At 42.7% G+C, this 20333-nt stretch overlaps 1 protein-coding gene across 4 annotated transcripts in view; it reads left to right on the top strand.

The window, feature by feature from the left end:
* The first annotated feature begins 7064 nt into the window (after positions 1-7064).
* The window catches only part of VAV3 (vav guanine nucleotide exchange factor 3), a 397627-nt gene continuing 384358 nt past the window's right edge, over positions 7065-20333 (top strand). For 2 of the 4 annotated variants that reach the window (XM_050778804.1, XM_050778795.1), the window contains exon 1: positions 7334-7579. In XM_050778804.1, the coding sequence (XP_050634761.1) occupies positions 7376-7579 (204 nt within the window). In that variant the 5' untranslated portion in view covers positions 7334-7375. Of the gene's footprint in view, positions 7580-20333 lie in introns of all 4 variants that reach the window. The other 2 variants (XM_050778810.1, XM_050778785.1) reach the window with 2 other exon arrangements.

Genomic DNA, 20333 nt, shown 5'->3' with positions numbered 1-20333 from the left:
AAATAAAAGCATACATATGAAGTAGGTAGTTCAATAGCTAGTTGTCAGTGCTCATAATATACTCAACAAATAGGTAAACCCGATCTATCCTTCAGAATCACTTTATTTTTCCAAGGACATTGTTGGTGGCAGGAATAAATCTGAGTGACATGCCAAAATGGTAAATGAAATTTTCTCCTCTCTCATCATTACTATAATAACATGGTTTACATCCCTTTTCATCTCATTTCTTCATCCACCCACCCCTTCATCCATCCAGTTATCCATCCATCCTCTACTAAGTGCCAGGCGTTGGAGTAATGACATGAATACAGTACCATCTCTGTTTCCAAGGACCTCAAAGATAGTCAGGGTTGGAGCAAGGAGGATGGTGGTAGTTGTGGTCTCAGACTCTTAAAGAGATAATTATTCTGCAAAAAACTTAGTATAATGATTGTGATATACACAGGATTATGTGGAAAAAGGGACATCAAGGACTTTCCACAAAAGTTTCTTTGCATTGGATTTTAAAATTCACAATCTCTGTATAAAGAGCTTTCTCCTTGGTAATTTGTTTATTCCAACATGCAAATGGATTTAAATATTCTGCAAATTAGATTAAGGTCCTTAGTTGTTGACAGGAATACATAGAGCTCTTTAGCTTTTCCCTGTAAGTTTAACCTCCTTAGTTATCTTTAAAACATAACATATGTGTGTATCACCGCTAATGTTCTGAAAATGGACTAACATCTAATCATGGCTTGAGAGCTGCAGAATGTTTAATGTGAACCAGACTTTGAAAAGACCCAGCTGAGGTGCAATTAGCTCAGTGAAGTAAATCTTTGGAGCCTAATTTTCTGTGTGCGTGTGTGTGTGTGTGTGTGGAGGGGGGGGGTATATACTCACAGAGTGGGAAGAACATTTGTATTTCCTTTTATTTCATTATTTCATTTATTTGGACATCAGTTAATCAGTCTTTTATTAATCCATCCTTTGTAACACATAGACTTACAGTCATGTTCTAATCCTCCTTTTAAAGCTGCTTCTTTGGAAGCATTTATTTATTTATTTATTTATTTATTTTTAATGGAGTTTTGCTCTTGTCGCCCAGGCTGGAGTGCAATGGCACAATCTTGGCTCACTGCAACCTCCGTCTCCTGGATTCAAGTGATTCTCTTGCCTCAACCTCCTGAGTAGCTGGGACCACAGGCAATTGCCACCACGCCCGGCTAATTTTTTGTATTTTTAGTAGAGGCGAGGTTTCACCATGTTGGTCAGGCTGGTCTTGAACTCCTGACCTCAGGTGATTCACCTCCTCGGCCTCCAGAATTGGAAGCTTTTTGTGTCATAAACTATCTCAAGTAAATTTCTTCTGTTAGATGGTAAGTGCCATTTAGAGTAAAGGTTATTGTCACTGTTGTTGTTACTGTTATTATTATAATCAAGGACTTGAACATGTCAGAAGAGAAAAGAAATCCTGTGATCCTAACAAGACCCTGCTCAGTTGTACCTAATTCCAAAATCTTTAAATTCACACTGATTTGCATACATTTATTAAAGGAATGTTATAGAAATCTTATTCTATCCCTCCAATACTTTTCTGGTATTTACTCTAAAGACAGTATCAAATGACCAGAAATGTAAAGCCCACATCCCTAATGTTTATGTGAAACCAAACTACATTTGATTGTAGTTGAAGGAAATTAATCCAGCAGTCTGGATTTCAGTTTGCAGTTTACAATATTTATATTTCTGCATCTTTAATTCTTTCATAAACTGATTTATCTTCGATAGGTTATGTACCATCCATGATTTACTTATGACATAAAATAAGAAATACAATGAGTAATAAAGAAAAAGGCTGGGCGCATCGGCTCACGCCTGTAATCCCAGCACTTTGGGAGGCCAGGGCGGGCAGATAACCTGAGGTCAGGAGTTCAAGACCAGCCTGGCCAACATGGTAAAACTCTGTCTCTACTAAAAATACAAAAATTAGCCAGGCATGTGCCTGTAATCCCAGCTATTGGGGAAGCTGAGGCAGGAGAAATCACTTGAACCTGGGAGGTGGAGGTCACAGTGAGCTGAGATTGTGCCACTGAACTCCAGCCCAGGCGACAGAGTGAGATTCCGTCTCAAAAAAAAAAAAAAAATTGTTTTTCTGACTTTCCTGATGGTAGGTAGATCTTAATGTCTTTGTAAATTCAAGAGTTGGAAGAATAATAAGAAAAAAAAATCAGTAAGGATTGGAGTGACAATACACATGGAGCAGGCAATGAATTGATGTGGCTTTCAGATCGTTTACTTCACAGTTTTTTGGTACATTCGGCGTGATGTGGAACATCCTATGACATAGGACATAATTTTGAACATGGCAAGGGACCTAGTATGTGATATCCATAATCTGTTGTGCTTGTCTTCCTGCAGCTCAGGATGCCACTTACTCCATTTCCCGTTTTTATACAGTGTAGAGCTGAAGCCAAGATCCAAACAACACTGTGATACAACAGAGAAACAGAGGGCAGCCTGCTCATCTTGGAGGGCCCAGAAAGACCAGTGAGACACACACAAAAAAAGCAGGGCCAGGCACGGTGGCTCACGCCTGTAATCCCAGCATTTTGGGAGGACGAAGTGGGCGAATCACCTGAGGTCAGGAGTTTGAGACCAGCCTGGCCAACATGGAGAAACCTGTCTCAACTAAAAGTACAAAAATTAGCCAGGTATGGTGGCAGGCGTCTGTAATCCCAGCTACTCAGGAGGCCGAGGCAGGAGAATTGCTTGAATCTGGGAGGCAGAGGTTGCAGTGAGCCGAGATCGTGCCACTGCACTCCAGCCTGGGTGACAAGAGTAACACTCCGGCTCAAAAAAAAAAAAAAAAAAGCAGATCTTTTTTCATGTTGCTCTTATGCCTTGTACAGGTAATGCTGGCAAATCCTTCCTGATCTTTTCACCGACAGAAAGGCAGGATAGAAAGGCAGACAGGGGATGGAGGGAGAGCAAGAGGGTTAACATAGTTTATTCATTTATTTACTCACCAAACTAATATTTATTTTTTGTTATGTGACAGGCACCAAGGTTGGTTCTGGGAATTTGAAGATGAATGAGTTACCACCCCTGCCTTCAAGGTGTTTCAGTCTAGCAGGGAGAACGATGTTTAAACCAGTAATTAAGCTTGATAAGGCAATTATTTTAATGGTGAGCCACAGCTCTGAACAGAAGCACAGATGTGGAGACACAAGCTCATCCTTTCATCGAGTTCCCTAATAAAGAGCAATATGCTTAACTCTGTTGATCTCTAGCTTCTTCATTAAAATGGGTGGGAGAGCATCTTCTCACTCGCAGACAGTGCGTGTAAAGTGCCCAGGAGAGTGCTTCACACATAGTGGGCATTCAGCAAATGATAGAGGGTGGATGTGCTACAGGGGCTATGAAGGACTCAAGGGCAGTAGGACCACAGGACGGGTCCTGAAGTCCACGTCAGATACGCAAGAAAGGCCCTCTTGCACGCCACAAGAACACTAGGTACTACGATTAGCGAGGAGTTGCCACTGACGAGTTGGTCTCTATTTCCCAACTTGCCTTCACTAGGTGGAACATTTCCTTTAAGATTGCAAAGGGAGGCCAGTGCGATGGCTCACACCTGTAATCCCTGCACTTTCGGAGACCGAGGTGGGCGGATCACTTGAGGTCATGAGTTCGAGACCAGCCTGGCCACATGGTGAAACCCCGTCTCTACTAAAAATACAAAAATTGGCTGGGTGTGATGGTGCATGCCTGTAGTCCTAGCTACTGAGGAGGCTGAGGCAGGAGAATCGCTTGAACCCAGGAGGTGGAGGTTGCAGTGAGCCGAGATCGCACCACTGTACTCCAGCCTGGGTGACAGAGCCCTGTTACCTGCACTGGACCCCACTCTCTCTCCCTTGTCCTCCCCAGCTTCTGCCTCCTGCTCTCACCTACTGCTCTGATGACCAGCCAGGGCAGACCTGGAGGCCAAGGTCAGTGGTTTGTTGGGACAAGGGCTGGGCCCCAAAAGGTCCCACAAAAATTAGCCAGGTGTGGCAGCATGCCTGTAGTCCCAGCTACTCAGGAGGCTGAGGCAGGAGAATAGCTTGAACCCGGGAGGTGGATGTTGAAGTGAGTCGAGATCTACTGCACTCCAGCCTGGGTGACGGAGTAAGACTCTGTCTCCAAAAAAAAAAAAAAAAAAGTAAAGGGAAAAGACTGCAATTTTTTCCTTTAGTAAGGATAACTCAGGTGAGAAGCCCATTGCATTTTTATTGCACCAATTTCTGACACTTAAATGTCTTCCACATGAGTCACCTATTGGCACTTAGCTCCTTGTTTACGTGAAGAATCCCGTGTCTCCACTAACCTCCTTTTCTTCTAGGCCTTCCATATATTTTCCTGTTCCCCTTCTATCAGCTCTGTGGTTTACTATATTTGAGAAGCATTATGTTTTGAAGTCATATATTATATTATATATAGAGAAGTGAAATAGAATATTTGGTCATTGTTGCCACTTGTGAATGAAAAGTGGCTACTATTGGGTAATATTTACTGAGCTCTTATTATCAGGCACCACACATTCTATGCATTGTATCAGTGCTTCTTAGGTTTTGATGGAAATACAGGGGATATGGAGATCTTAAAATTCAGGTTCTGGTTCATTCAGTATGAGAGTAGAGGCCAAATGGCTACAGTGCTGACAAGTTCAAGGTGATGCCACTGTCCACAGGCTGCATTTTGAATAGCAAGACCTTGTATCATTTGATCCTGACAACAACCCTATTAGTTAGAAATTACTTCTTATGGCCAGACGTGGTGGCTCACGCCTGTAATCCCAGCATTTTGGGAGGCCGAGGTGGGCAGATCACCAGGTCAGGAGATTGAGACCATTCTGGCTAACATGGTGAAACCTCATCTCTACTAAGAAAAAAAAGAAAAAAAATTAGCCAGGCCTGGTGGGGGGCGCTTGTAGTTTCAGCTACTCAGGAGGCTGAGAGGGGAGAATGGTGTGGAGGCAGGAGAATGGTGTGAACCCAGGAGGTGGAGCTTGCAGTGAGCCGAGATAGCACCACTGCACTCCAGCCTGGGCGACAGAGCGAGACTCTTTCTCAGAAAAAAAAAAAAAAAAAAAAATTCTTATTTCATATCTACGGAAACTGAAGGGTAGAGAATTTATCCAAGGTCATGTTGCTAGAAAGCAGTACAGCTCCGGCTCTAAATTCAGATTTGCGTCCTGGGATAGTGTATATAATCTGGATTTTGGAAATATTCTCCAATATCCAAAGGTGATCTGATGCTACCTGAATCAAAATTCATAGTTTTAGTGTAAATTTCGTCCCAATTAATGAAATTTCTTTCTAATTTCTCTTTATGAAAGACTCTGTTAAATGGTGATTCAGATGTGTTGGATTTTGCTTCTAAAGGTATGTAGAGTTTAGTATGATTTACTTGCCAAACTTATGGCCTAGGAAACGACGTGCTATTGATGGAATCCGCACTGAACACAAGAGGAAATTGCTAGGGAAGGATGCGTGTGAGGAAAGGAAATCCTCAGGCTGATTTATTGTTCAGCACTGAGTGTACACAGTGTGCTATCCTTGTCACAGCCAAGTGAAAAAGGACGCAATCCCTGTCCTGAACAGATCATTCTTTTAAAAATAATATTTTGGCCTGCTTATAAAGTATGGTTCATAATAAAAAAGTTGGGCTACAGAAATATAATTAAATTATCCAAAATCCCATCTTTTTTTTTTTTTTTTTTTTTTTTTTTGAGACGGAGTCTGGCTCTGTTGTCCAGGCTGGAGTGCAGTGGCTCCATCTCAGCTCACTGCAACCTCCGCCTCACGGGTTCAAGCGATTCTCCTGCCTCAGTCTCCCAAGTAGCTGGGACTACAGGCGCGTGCCACCACGCCCGGCTAATTTTTTGTATTTTTCGTAGAGACAGGTTTTCAGCGTGTTAACCAGGATGATCTTGATCTCCTGACCTCGTGATCTCCCCGCATTGGCCTTCTAAAGTGCGGGGATTACAGGCGTGAGCTACTGCACCGGCCTATTTTCTAATTTTAAGTGAATGCATCTCAAAAGGTTGAGGAAGGACCACATTCATATCGCACAGCAAGAATTCAATGTGGCAATATCTTGCCACAAATAATTTAAACATTAATTGTGGTTTTGAGGGGCAGTGTGCAGTGGGAGTAAAAGGGGTACGGTTTAGAGTCTCCAAAAGATTTACTTAAGAAACACGAATGCACTGCTTGTGTACTGCGCAAAAGTTCTCGGGGTCTACTTCCAACTTTCACTAAAGATCCCAGAACTGCCCGCCAGGAGCTGCCCAGGGCGTTTTGCTCTCAAACCCGGCCGCCAGTCGCCGACGCATGCGCAGTTTAGCACCGTGGCACAGGCCTTTCTCAGGCAGGTTTTTGTGGGGTCAGCAAAAGAGCCAGAACTGCAACGGCGAACGGTTCCGAGCCTGACAGGGGAGGGGGAAACCAGCTCCAAGTGAAAATCACCTTGCGAGGAAATAGGCTCAGGGATGGGGGCGGTTTCTGCAGGCGTCTCCACACACGCACTCTCACTCACTTTTAGGGTGCCAAAACACCACCAGGGGCAACTAGGAGGAATAGGTTGAGGAATCAGCTATAGAGAATGGAGGGGATAGAGCTGCAAGGGGCGAGGGGGCGACGATCTCTAAAACTTTAAGCGCCGTGCTCTACTGATGCTTTGGGCACTTTTTTCATTTCTCTGGGGAGTCTGGGTGCACCAATTAATCGGTCGCTCCTTTGAGCATTTGTTTATAGGGGTTCCTGGGGGACCCTATCCTATTCCAGTATTCAGCCACACTCCCCTCAAAGCCGGGAAACCGCCCCGAGAGAAGCCCCAGGACGCCGGGGGTTGCGTGAGCCCCGTGAAGCTGCAGGCGGGGGCGCGGGATCCCCTTTGTGGCCGCCGCCCCCCTCCGCCGGCCCCTCCCCCGCGCCCCGCCCTAGGCCACCGACCCCAGCCCTGGCCGCCGGCGCGCTCCCACCCGCGCCTCTGGGGACTCGCGGACCGCAGCGAGACCGGCCGGCGCGCTGGGCATGCTCAGTGGCGGGCCGGGCGCTGGAGTCGGAAGCCTGTGCGCGGCAGCCGCCGCCGAGCCGGCCGGGGCGCACGGAGAGCGCGCGGGACTCGCTGCAGCGGCGGCCGGGTCGCGGCGCACCCGGGCCGGTACCGGAGCCGAGCCCAGCGCGGCGCCCGCGACCCGCCGGCCGCGGCGCCTGCTCCCTCGATCCCGCTCGGGGAAAGGGCAGGCGGCTGCTGGCGTCGGCGGGGCGCGGAGGAACCGCGGCGGCGGCGGCGGCGGCCGCATCCTCGCCGCCCGCCCCGGCCGGGCCGCGTCCCAGAGCCGTCGGGCATGGAGCCGTGGAAGCAGTGTGCGCAGTGGCTCATCCATTGCAAGGTGCTGCCCACCAACCACCGAGTGACCTGGGACTCGGCGCAGGTATTCGACCTGGCGCAGACCCTCCGCGATGGAGTCCTGCTCTGCCAGCTGCTTAACAACCTCCGGGCGCACTCCATCAACCTGAAGGAGATCAACCTGAGGCCGCAGATGTCCCAGGTGAGGAGGCCAGCGCGGGCGCCCCGCCTCCAGCCGGCAGCTCCCATTAATCATGCGGCTAATTTCTTTGTGTAAATGCAAACGTCTAGGTGCGCTGAGCTTGCTCTGCCTCCCAGCCTTCTGCTTTGGGACCACTTCGGCACCACTTTGGCTTTTCCTACCTTGACTTGAAATGGTTTAGTTCCTCAAGCTGAATGCGAAAGCCTTGCGTCCGGAGATGGTGTGAGGATTTCGTAAAGGCTTTCTGTGAGGCGGGAAAGAAATAAGTTGTCTTAGGGTGCCCTTCACCTACTCTGTGTGTGTGTGGCGCGACAAAGGGAATTTGATCAAGCTCTTCTATAATAACGAAGGGGAGGTGATGGGGTAATTTGCTTTTAGTCTTTTCTTTTGCTTTGCGTCTTGTACTCATGTTTTCTTGAAAGAGGAACCATGACATAAATGAGGACTCGAGGAAGTGAAGGGCGTTTGGTCCCGTTATCTGTCCAGGAGTGACGCTGGTCAAAGGGAAGAACAGGGAGCAGAACCCAGAGGCCGCCCCCAGAACCCCTGAGCTGGTGGCCAGACGGCAAGCTCTGGTTTACAGCTCTTCCTAAACCATGTGAGAAGGAGCGAGTCCAGCCTCTCTCAGCAGCGACAGGAAATGAGAAGTTTCACTAGAGATTCCGCTTTCCTTCCTGCAGTGCCCTGCTCAGGTGCTGTGGTGCCGGTCGGCTCCTGGGACTGGCGCTGCCTCTTTGAGGGGTAAGCCAGGCACCTCTGGAAAGTTGGGTGCACCCTAGAGTCAGCTCAGAAGTCACAGTTCAGTGGAAAAGTAGTTTATTTTTCCTGTCGGAAAATTTTTGTAGAGAAGGATGTTAAACTTGGTTCACAGCCTCTTTCTCTTTCAGAATGTTAAAACAAAAAAACCAAACCGCTTTCAACTTAAAAGGGAGAGGACAGAGCCCTCTCCATGACACATTTCAGCACTAATCCTCTATGACGCAGAGCCTCAGCTACTTAGCAACCAGAGCAGTGCCTTTTAAGAAGGAACGGACTTTATATGATTTAATAAGTATGTATTTAAAGTTAGAGCACACACAGTCATCTCTGATTCTTGGTGTCAGTGTTTCATCAGGGTCTCTGCACTTCAGATTCTGCATTCCTTGCCTGTTTGCCTTCAACCTGCTGCTGGGCAGTCCCTAAGAAAGAACAAGCATGGAAGTAGGGAGAGCCATATGTATTTAAAAGTGAGATAAATTATTTTATACCCCCGTAAACCTCCATGGTGATTGCTACCTCTCGGTACCTCTTCAGAGTTGTCTCAACTCTGGATATTCCTTTGAGGGGTTTAGCAGACTTTTCTATTATGGTGGGAGCTGCAATCAGTTAGCTACTCTTACACATTCTCATTTTCCACTTGGCCTGTAGCCTCAGGAGGCATCGTGGGTCAGGATGCCTTGGCCCACCAAGCAGGGAATACAGTACTGTGCACATTTCCTGGAACTTGTTTCCCGGAACTCTCAGCAGTTGCTCTCAATAATCACGTTTTCTGGACAGCCGAAGAGCCCTTTTTAAACCTTGAAGCCTTTATTTTAATGCTAACAATGGATGAGAATTGTTTTGAATGTGTTTCGCTCTTCTCATCTTATAGTATGTTAGATGCAATTTAATCTTTCTGATGACCAAAGGTTGTCATTACAAGCATCATTAATGAAAATCGAGCACATACAATGCTCTAAGGGTTCTGTTCCCTACTGGGGGTAGGTAGCACAATGAGCAAACCAGGATACTTGCCCTAAAGGAATTATTACACTATGCCATCAGATGATAAATCACTGGGTTATAATAAGGTAAGTAGGACAGCTGATGACCTTCTTTGTGCCGTTGCACTTTTGATTTCTTAAGTTTGTTCAACCCTGAGGTTTCTGGTTCCAAATTAAGTACAGTTTCTCCTGTAATGTCCTATGAGAGGGTACTTCCCTCAAATGTGAATCCTAGAAGGCTAGTACCTGAACCTGGTGATGTCTGTTTTTGCTTTCCTCTTGGTTCTTGGCCTCATTGCAGAGAGGCAAGGCTGCTGAACAAGTGGATGCTAGGCAGATGAGTTTGTATCATGCAGGTTCTCATTAAATCCTTAAATGAGATTTATGAAATGATTTTATGAAACAACTTGACATATTTAACATGCTTATAGTGCCTAGCACATGTACTTAATATGTACTTAATAAATGTTTACTATTAGCAAAATTATGTAAAACATTTTTTCTGCTATTGTTATACTAAGAGTGATAGATTTCAATAGAAATTTTAAAAGAATTGTAGAGGCCTACCGGTTCCTTTGGGCTGATATCCCTAAACATTTTGCCTCTAACTACTCATAGCTTTCTTGGAACAGGTTCTAGCTGTAGTGAATAAGCTATTAACCTGGTACAAACCTGTCATGTCCCAGGAGAATGTATTCCCCTGGCATTAGAGATGTCATTACTAGTAGTTGTGGCTTTTTGGTGTGTCTGAGAGTCATTCTGTCTACTTGACTTAGGTTCTGTTGAAGATATTAATTTGAAATAGACTGTTTTTTATAGCACATGATCTCCTAAGCTGAGAAATAACTGGAAGCTGTCACTTCAGACTTTTGTGACATATTGAGACTGTAAAGAGCAGATGTTGACAAAGGAAATTTTAATTTATTGATGTTTTGTTTGTAGGCTGTTTAGCTTTCCTGAAAGAGGCTATAAAATGACCAGGCTTTTAAAATGAGTGTTTATTCCAGTGAATGGGATGCCTTTCTATTATTTGTTAGCCTTCTGCCTTGTTTGCATTTAAAAAAATAAATAACTGCAAATAATGACTGCTCAATTATAGGTCTGATTCTTGGAATCTTAACAAGTTAGTTGATTATCTTTCAAAATAAAAGCATGGATGGGATCCCAGTTTTCTTATTTATTGTTCTTTCTGGCTGTGGACATCAGTTTGTTTTTGATCTTGCCATCCTGGTAAGAGGATGATCTTCAGTTCAAAAATAATAATTTGTTTTCATGCTGATTTAGCTTTTGTTTTTATTTATGATGGGTTAAAAAGGTAAACATTAATCACATTTAGTTATACATTTAACATGTTCTTCTTATTATAGAATACAGTTAAGTAAAATGCAGTTGGCCAGTAAATATCTAAGAAATTTGGTGTCTGAATACGTTAGATTTTAGTGTCTATATTTGAGATTTATTTTTCATCCCAAACAGTATTCTAGCCAGGACACAAAACACGTGAATGATTCCGGAAGAGAAGAGCCTACTGGTGATAGCTGTACTGGGTGGGCGGCACATGCTGGGGTTGGGGCAGGGTGGGGGGTGTGCCTGTGGAAGAACATGAGTTATTGGCTTGATGTCACTTTTAGTGTTTAAGAAGATCTTCATGAATGCCTATAACCACCCCTAGATCTATCATGAATGAGAGTACCTTAGTCTTAGTTTGAAACTTAAAATTTTGCTTTATACTATGCTTTATAGTAGGGGTAATACATTCAGTGAGTTTACTGGCCACTGTGGACAGTATATGTAAACTATGAATTGTCTAAATGAATAATTCAGACTTCAAGGATTCCTTCAATGAATATTTACTTGTTCCTACTATGTTCCAGGGACTGTTTTAAACACTGTCTTGGACAAACTCAACAAAGTCCCTGCCCTAAAGGGATTTGGATTTTAGTAGAGTTGAACCATAAATAAATGACTATATAATGTATTTATATATTTATAATTTTATATATAATTATATATATATTTGTATATAATGTGCTATGAACCCATTTGAAGCTGAGTTAGCTAGAAAGAAATGTAATACAATTTTATAGAAGGTAGTCAAGAAAGTCCTCTCTGAGGGAGTGACAATTACGTGGGACCTGAAGTGAGTGAGGGAACACGGGAATGTCAATGTTTGGAAAAAAGAATATTCCTGGCGGAGGGAATACCAAATGCAAAGCTCCTGAGGTCATTAAATGGCAGGCATACTGGAGGAACAGCAGGGTCAGTATGGCTGGAGGAGAGTGAGTGTGGGAAAGAGTGGGAAACATGAAGTCAGAGAGAAAATGGAAGCTCGATTTTTAGGACTTGTCGGCCACTTTAAGGACTTTGGATTTCACTTTGAGTGAAAGGAGAGGTCAACAGAGGGTTGAGCAGAGGAGTGACATGGCCTGATTTACCTTTTCTTTTCTTTTCTTTTCTTTTTTGAGATGGAGTCTTAACTGTGTAGCCCAGGTTGGAGTGCAGTGGCCCGATCTCAGCTCACTGCAGCCTCTGCCTCCCAGGCTCAAGTGTTTCTCATTCCTGAGCCTCCTGAGTAGCTGGGACTACAGGCACGTGCCACTACTCCTGGCTACTTTTTTGTATTTTAGTAGAGAGGGGGTTTCACTGTGTTGCCTGGAGTGGTCTCCAACTTCTGAGCTTTGTCAGTCCACCTGCCTTGGCCTCCCAAAATGTTAGGATTACAGGTATGAGCTGCTGCACCCAGCCCTGATTTACCTTTCCTACAGTTACTTTGGCTACCACATTGAGAGCAGACTGGAGAGCAGCAAGGATAGAAGTGGCCAGGCTAATACATCATTCAGACAAGAGATAATGGCAACTCTTACCAGAGCAATAGCAGGGCAGATGGTGGGAAGAGTAGGCTCTGAATATATTCCGAAGGTGGAGCCAGCAGGGATTTATTGATGGACTAGATTAGGGATGTGAGAAGAGAGGAGTCAAGTTTGTCTCCAGAATTTTTGACCTGAGAAACTGGATGATGAAGTTCCCATTCACTGAGATGGAGAAGACTAGAGGAAGTATGGTGTTGGGGTGTATGTGGGGAGATGGGAAGGAATATCTGGAGCTAGTTATGATTGAAATGCCTAGTAGACATCTAGATGGATATGCCTAGCAAGGAGTTGGAGATGTAGGTATAAAGTTTGAAGTCATCAAGGTGAAGATGGTATTTAAAATCATGAGACTGGGTGATACCATGCAGGAAGTAGTGAAGAAAGAAGAAAAAGTCTGAGTGAGCCATTGGAGCATGCCTATTCTTGAGGGTAGAGAGATGGGGAGAACCTGTGAAGGAGTTAAGAGGCAGTGGCCATGAGGTAGGAGGGAAACCAAGTGAACAGAGTATTTCTGGGAGGAGTGATGACATGTCAAATGCTGCTGATCAAGTGAAATAAGGACTGAGGATAGAAGATTTAAACAATGTAAGGTTCCTTGGTGACCTTGACAAAACCAGATTTGGTGATGTGGTGGGCAAACACCTGATAATAAGAGAGGGTTGAGACAGCAATATAGACATCTATTTAGGGAGTAATTTTGCTGTAAAGAGAACAGGAAAATGGGGTAGTGGCTACTAGGGGAAAAGAAATCAAGATATGGGTTAATTAATTAATTAATTAATTTTAGAGACAGAGTCTTGCTCCGTCACCCAGGCTGGAGTGCAGTGGCGATATCTTGGCTCACTGGTTGAACCCAGTGGCGAGGTCTGCCTCCTGGGTTCAACCAGTTCTCCTGCCCTAGCCTCCCAGGTAGCTAAGATTACAGGTGTGTGCCACCATGCCTGGCTAATTTTTATATTTTTAATAGAGATGGGGTTTTACCATGTTGGCCAATCTGGTCTTGAACTCCTGATCTCAGGTCATCAGGCCGTCTTGGCCTCCCAAAAGTGCTGGGATTACAGCTGTAAGCCACTGTGCCCAGCCTAGATATAGTTTATTTTCTTATTACACAATTCTTATTTTATACCTATTAAAAGAGCTCCTTTAGATGGACAGATTTTCTCATCTGGTGCTCTTGTGTATATGTGTATGTGTGTGAAAAGGTATCTCTGTGTATGAAGAATGAGAACACACGGGCACAGGGAGGGGAACATCACACACCGAGGCCCGTCGGGGGCTGGGGGACAAGGGGAGGGATAGCATTAGGAGAAATACATAACGGAGATGACAGGTTGATGGGTGCAGCAAACCACCATGGCACATGTATACCTATGTAACAAACCTGCACATACTGCACATGTATTCCAGAACTTAAAGTATAATAATAAAGAAAATATAAGTAAAATTTAAAGTGTTTTAAAGTCTTCTTTTTGTTCAGATTGTGACTATTCTGAATACCACTGGAACTTAGAGTCATTGATTGCCATGTGTTTTCATAGTGTTGCCCTTTGAACACCTAGTATTGGTGATGCAGCATTTCTAAAATGATTAATCACTATTGCCTGTGAGATTTCCTTCTAAATTGAGTTTTGATGCTGCTGTTATTATTTTAAATAAAGGGTTAAATAGTTTCTGCTATACACAACCATACATTGTTTTAAACAACTATGATTATTAGTTTTAGCATTGAGGTATGCATTCCAAATACATGTCTACACACTCCCTCCTCCCATACAAGGTGGTGTGACTTACAGATTTTTGGGTTATACAAAAGGGAAGGAGGAAGAACTGTTATTTTCCAAAAAGAATGGTGTGCCTAGTAACATTTTTAGTCAGTTTGTTCAGAATAATGTCATTCCTTAGTCTTCTCAGAAGTCAGTAACCTCTTTGCAATTTGTTAGGTTATTTTCTTGGATAATCTGCCAGCATAATTTTAAACTCAACACCAATCAGGATCTTTTCATGTAAAGTAGTTATGGCATCTTTAGGCATCTTAAGCACTTGTTCTGTCTGCACGATGGTTAGCTTAACCTAGATTCTCTAGAAAACAGAGCCTGGGGTAAGGCACTGAAGTACTGAAACCCTCTTGGTGAGGTACAATTCCATGGCTTGCCAGAGTGAGGAAATGAGACGGTGTCTTTTTTTTTTTTTTTTTTTTTTTTTAAGATAGAGAAAATTATATCATGTTTGCAATACAAATGGAGTTGATCTAGTATAGATCACCACATATTTTCTAATTTTCAAATACAGTGGATTGTTTTTATTATTCTCGAATCCTCTGTGGCAATTGACGTTAGTGATCATCCCCTTCTCCTAAAACTCTCTCTTCCCTTTACTCTCACCACACCATACTCTCCTGGTTCTCTTGTACCTCTTATTATTCCTTCTCAGTTTTTGTTTGTTTGTTTGTTTGCTAGCTTCTCTTTATTGAAAAATGTCTTAAACATTTTAGAGTTTTCTCTTTAGTTGTGTTTTCATTTCATATTCGCCTCCCTGTAGCATCTCATGACATCTGCGGTAGTACCTACCTTGCTGAATCCCAAATTCATACTGACAGCCTCAGTCTGCCTATTTTACACCTCTGCCTCTATAGTTACAGTTGCTCCATAGGTATGAAGTCTGATCATTGTAGAAAGTTCACTCCCAATAGAGAGGGGTGGATTGGATGGGATGAAAGTAGGTGTGAGCAGGACTGGTACTGAAGTCATTCAACAGAAGATGAGGCCAGAGAAAGGAGGCGAATAGAGGGATTATGAGGAACAAAAAAGATTAAAGTGATAATTATGAGTTGGGATGGATGGGACTTTGCAACCTTTTAGATACAGGGAAAGACTGGAAAGTATCTAGGCTGAGACCCAGGTTTCAGTATCAGGTGACAGGAGTGCCATAAAGAAGGGGCACATTTTAGTGAGAAAGGGAGCACATTCTGTCTTGGACTCTGAGTTGGAAGTTATTACCAGTTACCCTCTCTCTTCTCAGTTTCATGCATCCCACTCTCTTAATACCCCTTTCTTTCGGGTTTATTCTACTAATATCTAAAACCCAACAATCCTTTGAACTCATTGCTTCTACCACCTCTTAACTGCCTGCTTCAGTTTTCATTTTCTTCCTACGTAGCTTAAATGCTATAGCCATTATAATTCCCTGATTTCCCTTGATTTGTCCTGCTTGTTTGGATAAACAAAACCCTGGTTAAATTCAACTTATTGAATTACTTATTTCCTGCTTTCAACTGAGCTGCTGAATGTAATGGAGGAAAACCCGCATTACACTTTAAGTTCACGATCCCTAACCTCAAGTGGGCATCTTGGGCCATCCAGTCATCTGATTACATTTCTCTAATGCTCTCAAATGGTCTAGAACTACTGGCAGCCCCTGAAATGCTTTTAGGGGTCCCACAATTTCAAAACTCTGTTTATAGTTTTATTTATAATTTAATAATAATAGATTATTTCCCCTCATTCTCATTTTGTAATGTGTGTATAGAGGAGTTTTCCAAAGGCTGTGTGATAGTGCCCATGCCGTTGCTGTGGTTGACTGTAGAATATATGCTTGTGTATGTTTCAAAGGCTTATCAGTTTAGAATTCCAATAAGTTAAACATTAATAGCTATGAAACCTCAAACAAAAGCTGCTGAGGATTCTCAATCACGTTTTAAGAGTGGAAAGGGGTCCTGAGGAAAAAAAAAGTTTGAGAACTGCCTGAGACCATTTACTTTTTGACTCTCCCAGGTCATTCTGTAGTACCTTTTTTTTTGTTTCCTTAAACCTTCATCACCCATTTCTCCCTTCTTTCTCTCAACTTGTAACCTTACTTCCTATTCCACTGAGAAAAAACAAAATTGGAGGAGAGCTTCCTCAGGCTCCCACCTTCCTGCATCTGTGCTCGTAGTTGATGCCTTCTCTCCTGCACTATGAGTTAGTTAACAGTGCTCCTGGCCAAGGCAAGTTTCTCCTTCACTGTTACCCCGATGCTCTTCTGCATCATCACTTCTCTCTTGGATCTTTCCCATTTGCATGCATGTATACCATTCTCCCCTTCATTTGATGTAAGATATATTTTCAAGGTAGAGATAGAAACATGTGGATGAACATTGAGTGTGATGGAAAGTGACTAAGGATGCCTAGGGTTTGAACTGAGCTACTGGGGCAGGTGATCAGACAACCTCCTTATAACTTTAGTGGTTCCTGATGGACCATGGGATAAAATCCAGCCTCCTTAGTATGCAAGAGCTCATGGTCTTGTCCTGCTTCATCTCTCAAACCTCTTCTCCACTCTGTGCTCCTGACCTTTTTGCAGTTTCTTGAAAACACTATGCTGTTAAATGTCTCTGTGCTATTGCATATACCTTTTTCTGTACCTGAAGTTCCTTTTTCATTTGTCTACTCGAAGATTCAGTTCAAGAGTCATCTTTGTATTGTCTTCCCTGACTTTTCTCCCAGGTGTGGCTGAGCACATGCTGCTTTCTGCCACAGTGTCTGGTGGAATGCAGCATTTCTTGCTGTTTTGCAGTTTTTTTTCCTTATCTGTCTCCCTTCCAGGCTTTGACTTGATTGAGGATGCCATAGGCTAATTCCTTTATATACAGCAGTAGAAATGGACACAGGGAGTCATACTTAATAGGCGTACGTAAATAGGCATAGATTAAATTCATCAATGGGATGAAAATGGTGACACTTTATTTACTACTTTTTCAAACGTATACAAATTTAAAAAAAACACAGTCAGCACTGACTGTCATTAAAAACCAAAAATACTTGTTAAGTGCCATTACTAATAATAGCAGGTAACATTACTTCACCACTTACGAACTGAGTGACTCTCAGAAAGTGACTAAACCTGTCTTATCTGTCTGTTCTTTAGCTTCCTCATTGCTAAAATAGGCCAGATAAAAGAACCTACCTCCTAGGGTTCTTGTGAGGGGCTAGCTGAATTAATTAATGTGACTGACTTAAAACAAGTGCCCAATAGATGTTAACTATTTTTTACTATAATGATTATCACTGCTTCTGTGGAAGCATACAAGGCAGTTACTAAAACCTTCCATGCATTGTCTCATCTAATTGTCCAACACCATGAGGCAGGCACTGTTATTTATCCCCATGTGGTGGATACTCTGAAGCTAAGAGGGATTTAGTAACTTGCACTAACAAATGGTTTGTAGTAGAGCCAAACTTAGAACATTAAGAGTGAACTGAATTCTTGTCACAAGGCTATCGGCACATCTGAATGTGAACTGCAATGAGGACTGAAATGAATTTTTCCCCTGCATTGTATTTTGCTCTCGTGTGGGGCTCCCTTGGAGCAGTGTTCTGATTGGCCTTGTGGCTGTTGTTAATAGCACCTCCTTACTAGCCGGATATTGAGTTAAAATTTTGCCTCAGGACAGGAGAAGAGTTTGAACCCGGGAGGTGGAGGTTGCAGTGAGCTAAGATCATGCCACTACACTCCAGCCTGAGCAACAGAGTAAGACTTCATCTCAAAAAACAAAACAACAACAACAAAAAATTTGCCTCAGGATACTGATCTGGATGATTTCATACACATTTATCACACTATTCAGTATAAAATGGGTGTTAGACTTTTGACAGGTATGTAATGGGAAAAGGAAAGGAAATCAGGAAAACTAAGGAAAGTTAATGAGGGGAAGAGACAAAGTGAGTGTAGCTGTTCCTTTTTGGCCTTTTAATGTTGTGCGTTGTGACAGCTGGTCTCAAGCACATGGTTTAATGCTCTATTCTGGAGTTAGGAGTGCCTACGTTTCTCTGGGAAGCAGGAACACTGTTGTTTAAAATGATGTGCTTTGATATGGCATTTTTTTCTATTATAATTTTTTTTTTTGTAAATTCACAGACAACCTATTGTTAGCTATTATTTGGAGCGTTATTTTATCATATTTTCATCCTCTGTTAACATAGACCCTGCATGGTGTTAAAGCCAGTCACAAGTTGACATTCTGGTTTTCCTTAATCTTGGGCATTTAGTGGATAGAACCATCAACAGCAAAGTAGTTCCTTTTGATTTCCATGTAAAATTATTTTTAAATTGTATTTTGTGCTGCTGTCTGAATGTACTTTCAAAATCTGTGTTGCAAGAAGCGTAGTCAGCTTTCGAGTTGCTTGCTTAACAGGAAGCCAGCAGCGCATGCTACTCACATAAGAGTTCTTTAAAGGGTCAATTAATATGGAATATTTAATGATACATTTGATACTCACCTTCCATGGTTTTCAAAGTGCCCATCTTAAAATAGATCTGTAACAGCTGGTCTGAATAAACAAGCGTTGTGCTTCCCTATGCCTTTTCCTGGGAGCATGGGGGCAGCATGGTTTAATGGGAACACTTAAGGTCAGGAGTCAGGAGACTTGGGTTCTAGTTCCAGCTCTGTCTCTGACAGGCTGTGTGACCTTCGTGTTTCCTTCTCTTTGCCTCTGGCTTCTGTACTTATAGCAATAGCAGTGGATGCTTACATGTGCAATAATACACCAAATAGCAACTAAAATGTTTTATACATCTAGGCAGCATTATGGTTTCATGATCAGGGATCAGGCAGAAATGATTGAATCCCAGCGCTGGCACTTAACAACACTGCCCCTGGGAAAGTTACTTTACTTATTGAATCTGTTTTCTCATCTGATAGGCAAGAAATTGTGGAATTTCTTTGCAGGATTGTGGTGAGAATGAAAATATTTAAATGCCTGGTACATGGTAGGTACTTGGTAAGATTATTTCCTTCCTTCTCCCCACTGCCTCCCCAATCCTCATGTCTATGAGACAGGAAGAATAAGATCTTATCACTGCTCTACAGAGGAGGAAATGGAGATGTGCCCTGGCTAAAGGGCTTTTCTCAAGGTCACACAGACAGGAAGTGGTGAAGACAGGACTTCAGTCCAACTGTCCTAATTCCAAATTCGGCGAAGTTTCCCATTCCTGCTGCCAAATTCAGTGGATAGATGGCAAATTGCATGAGGAAATGACTGGAAGAGTGCTTTCAAAAAACAAGGCATGGCCTGGAAATGTAAAATGAGATTGTATTATTTTGCACTGAAAGTTGTTCTATTAAAATGAAACATCTAAAATAACAAAACCTGTTTTCTGTTATTTTATAGTCTGATTAGTTTGTGGATTATTTGCTTTTTGGTAATTTTATAGCCCCTCTACTTTCTGTTTGGTTCTGTTTTCATGGAAATTTGTGCAAGTGAAGCAGTTATTTAAATCATCACATTGTCTGCTAAATGTTGGACTTTGCGGTAGATGCTGGGTATTCAAATGTGAATGAAACTCAATCTCTGACCCTGTGTTCCTTTTAGGCTATACAGTATGGGTTTTACTTCATATTTTCCCTTATAAAAGACTGGATGGGAATGGAGCCATTTGTGTTAGAGTGAATGGGCATGGCTAAAGTTTGGTAGGTGGGTAATGCTTTTCTGGATACATAGTTAATTTTGCTGATGTGTACATTATGCCACTAATGTCACAAAACGAATTTTTTTATGTGAGTGCATGGCTCAAGGTATTTCTCTCTTGTCTTTCTTTTTTTTAGGTTGAATTATATATATATACACACTATATATATATGTGTGTGTGTGTGCGCATATATATATAACTTTTATTTTAAGTTCAGGGGGACATGTGCAGGTTTGTTACATAGGTAAATGTGTGTCATGGGGGTTTGTGGTGCAGATTATTTCATCACCCGGGTATTAAGCCTAGTACCCATTAGTTATTTTTCTTGATCCTTTCCCGCTTCTCACCCTGCACTGTCTGATAGGCCCCAGTGTGTGTGGTTCCCCTCTATGTGCCCATGTGATCTCATCATTTAGCTCTCACTTATAAGTGAGAACATGTGGCATTTGGTTTTCTGTTCCTGCATTAATTTGCTAAGGATAATGGCCTCCAGCTCTATCCATGTATCTGCAAAAGACATGATCTCATTCGTTTTTTATGGCTGCATAGTATTCCACAGTGTATATGTACCACATTTTCCGTATCCAGTCTATCATTGATGGACATTTAGGTTGATTCCATGCCTTTGGTATTGTGAATAGTGCTGCAGTGAACATATGTGTGCATGTGTCTTTATACTAGAACAATTTATATTCCTTT

Source organism: Macaca thibetana, chromosome 1 (genome assembly GCF_024542745.1).
Source record: "Macaca thibetana thibetana isolate TM-01 chromosome 1, ASM2454274v1, whole genome shotgun sequence".
Classification (NCBI taxonomy): domain Eukaryota; kingdom Metazoa; phylum Chordata; class Mammalia; order Primates; family Cercopithecidae; genus Macaca; species Macaca thibetana.
Note: the sequence above shows the minus strand (reverse complement) of the source record. Positions and strands in the feature narration are given on the sequence as shown.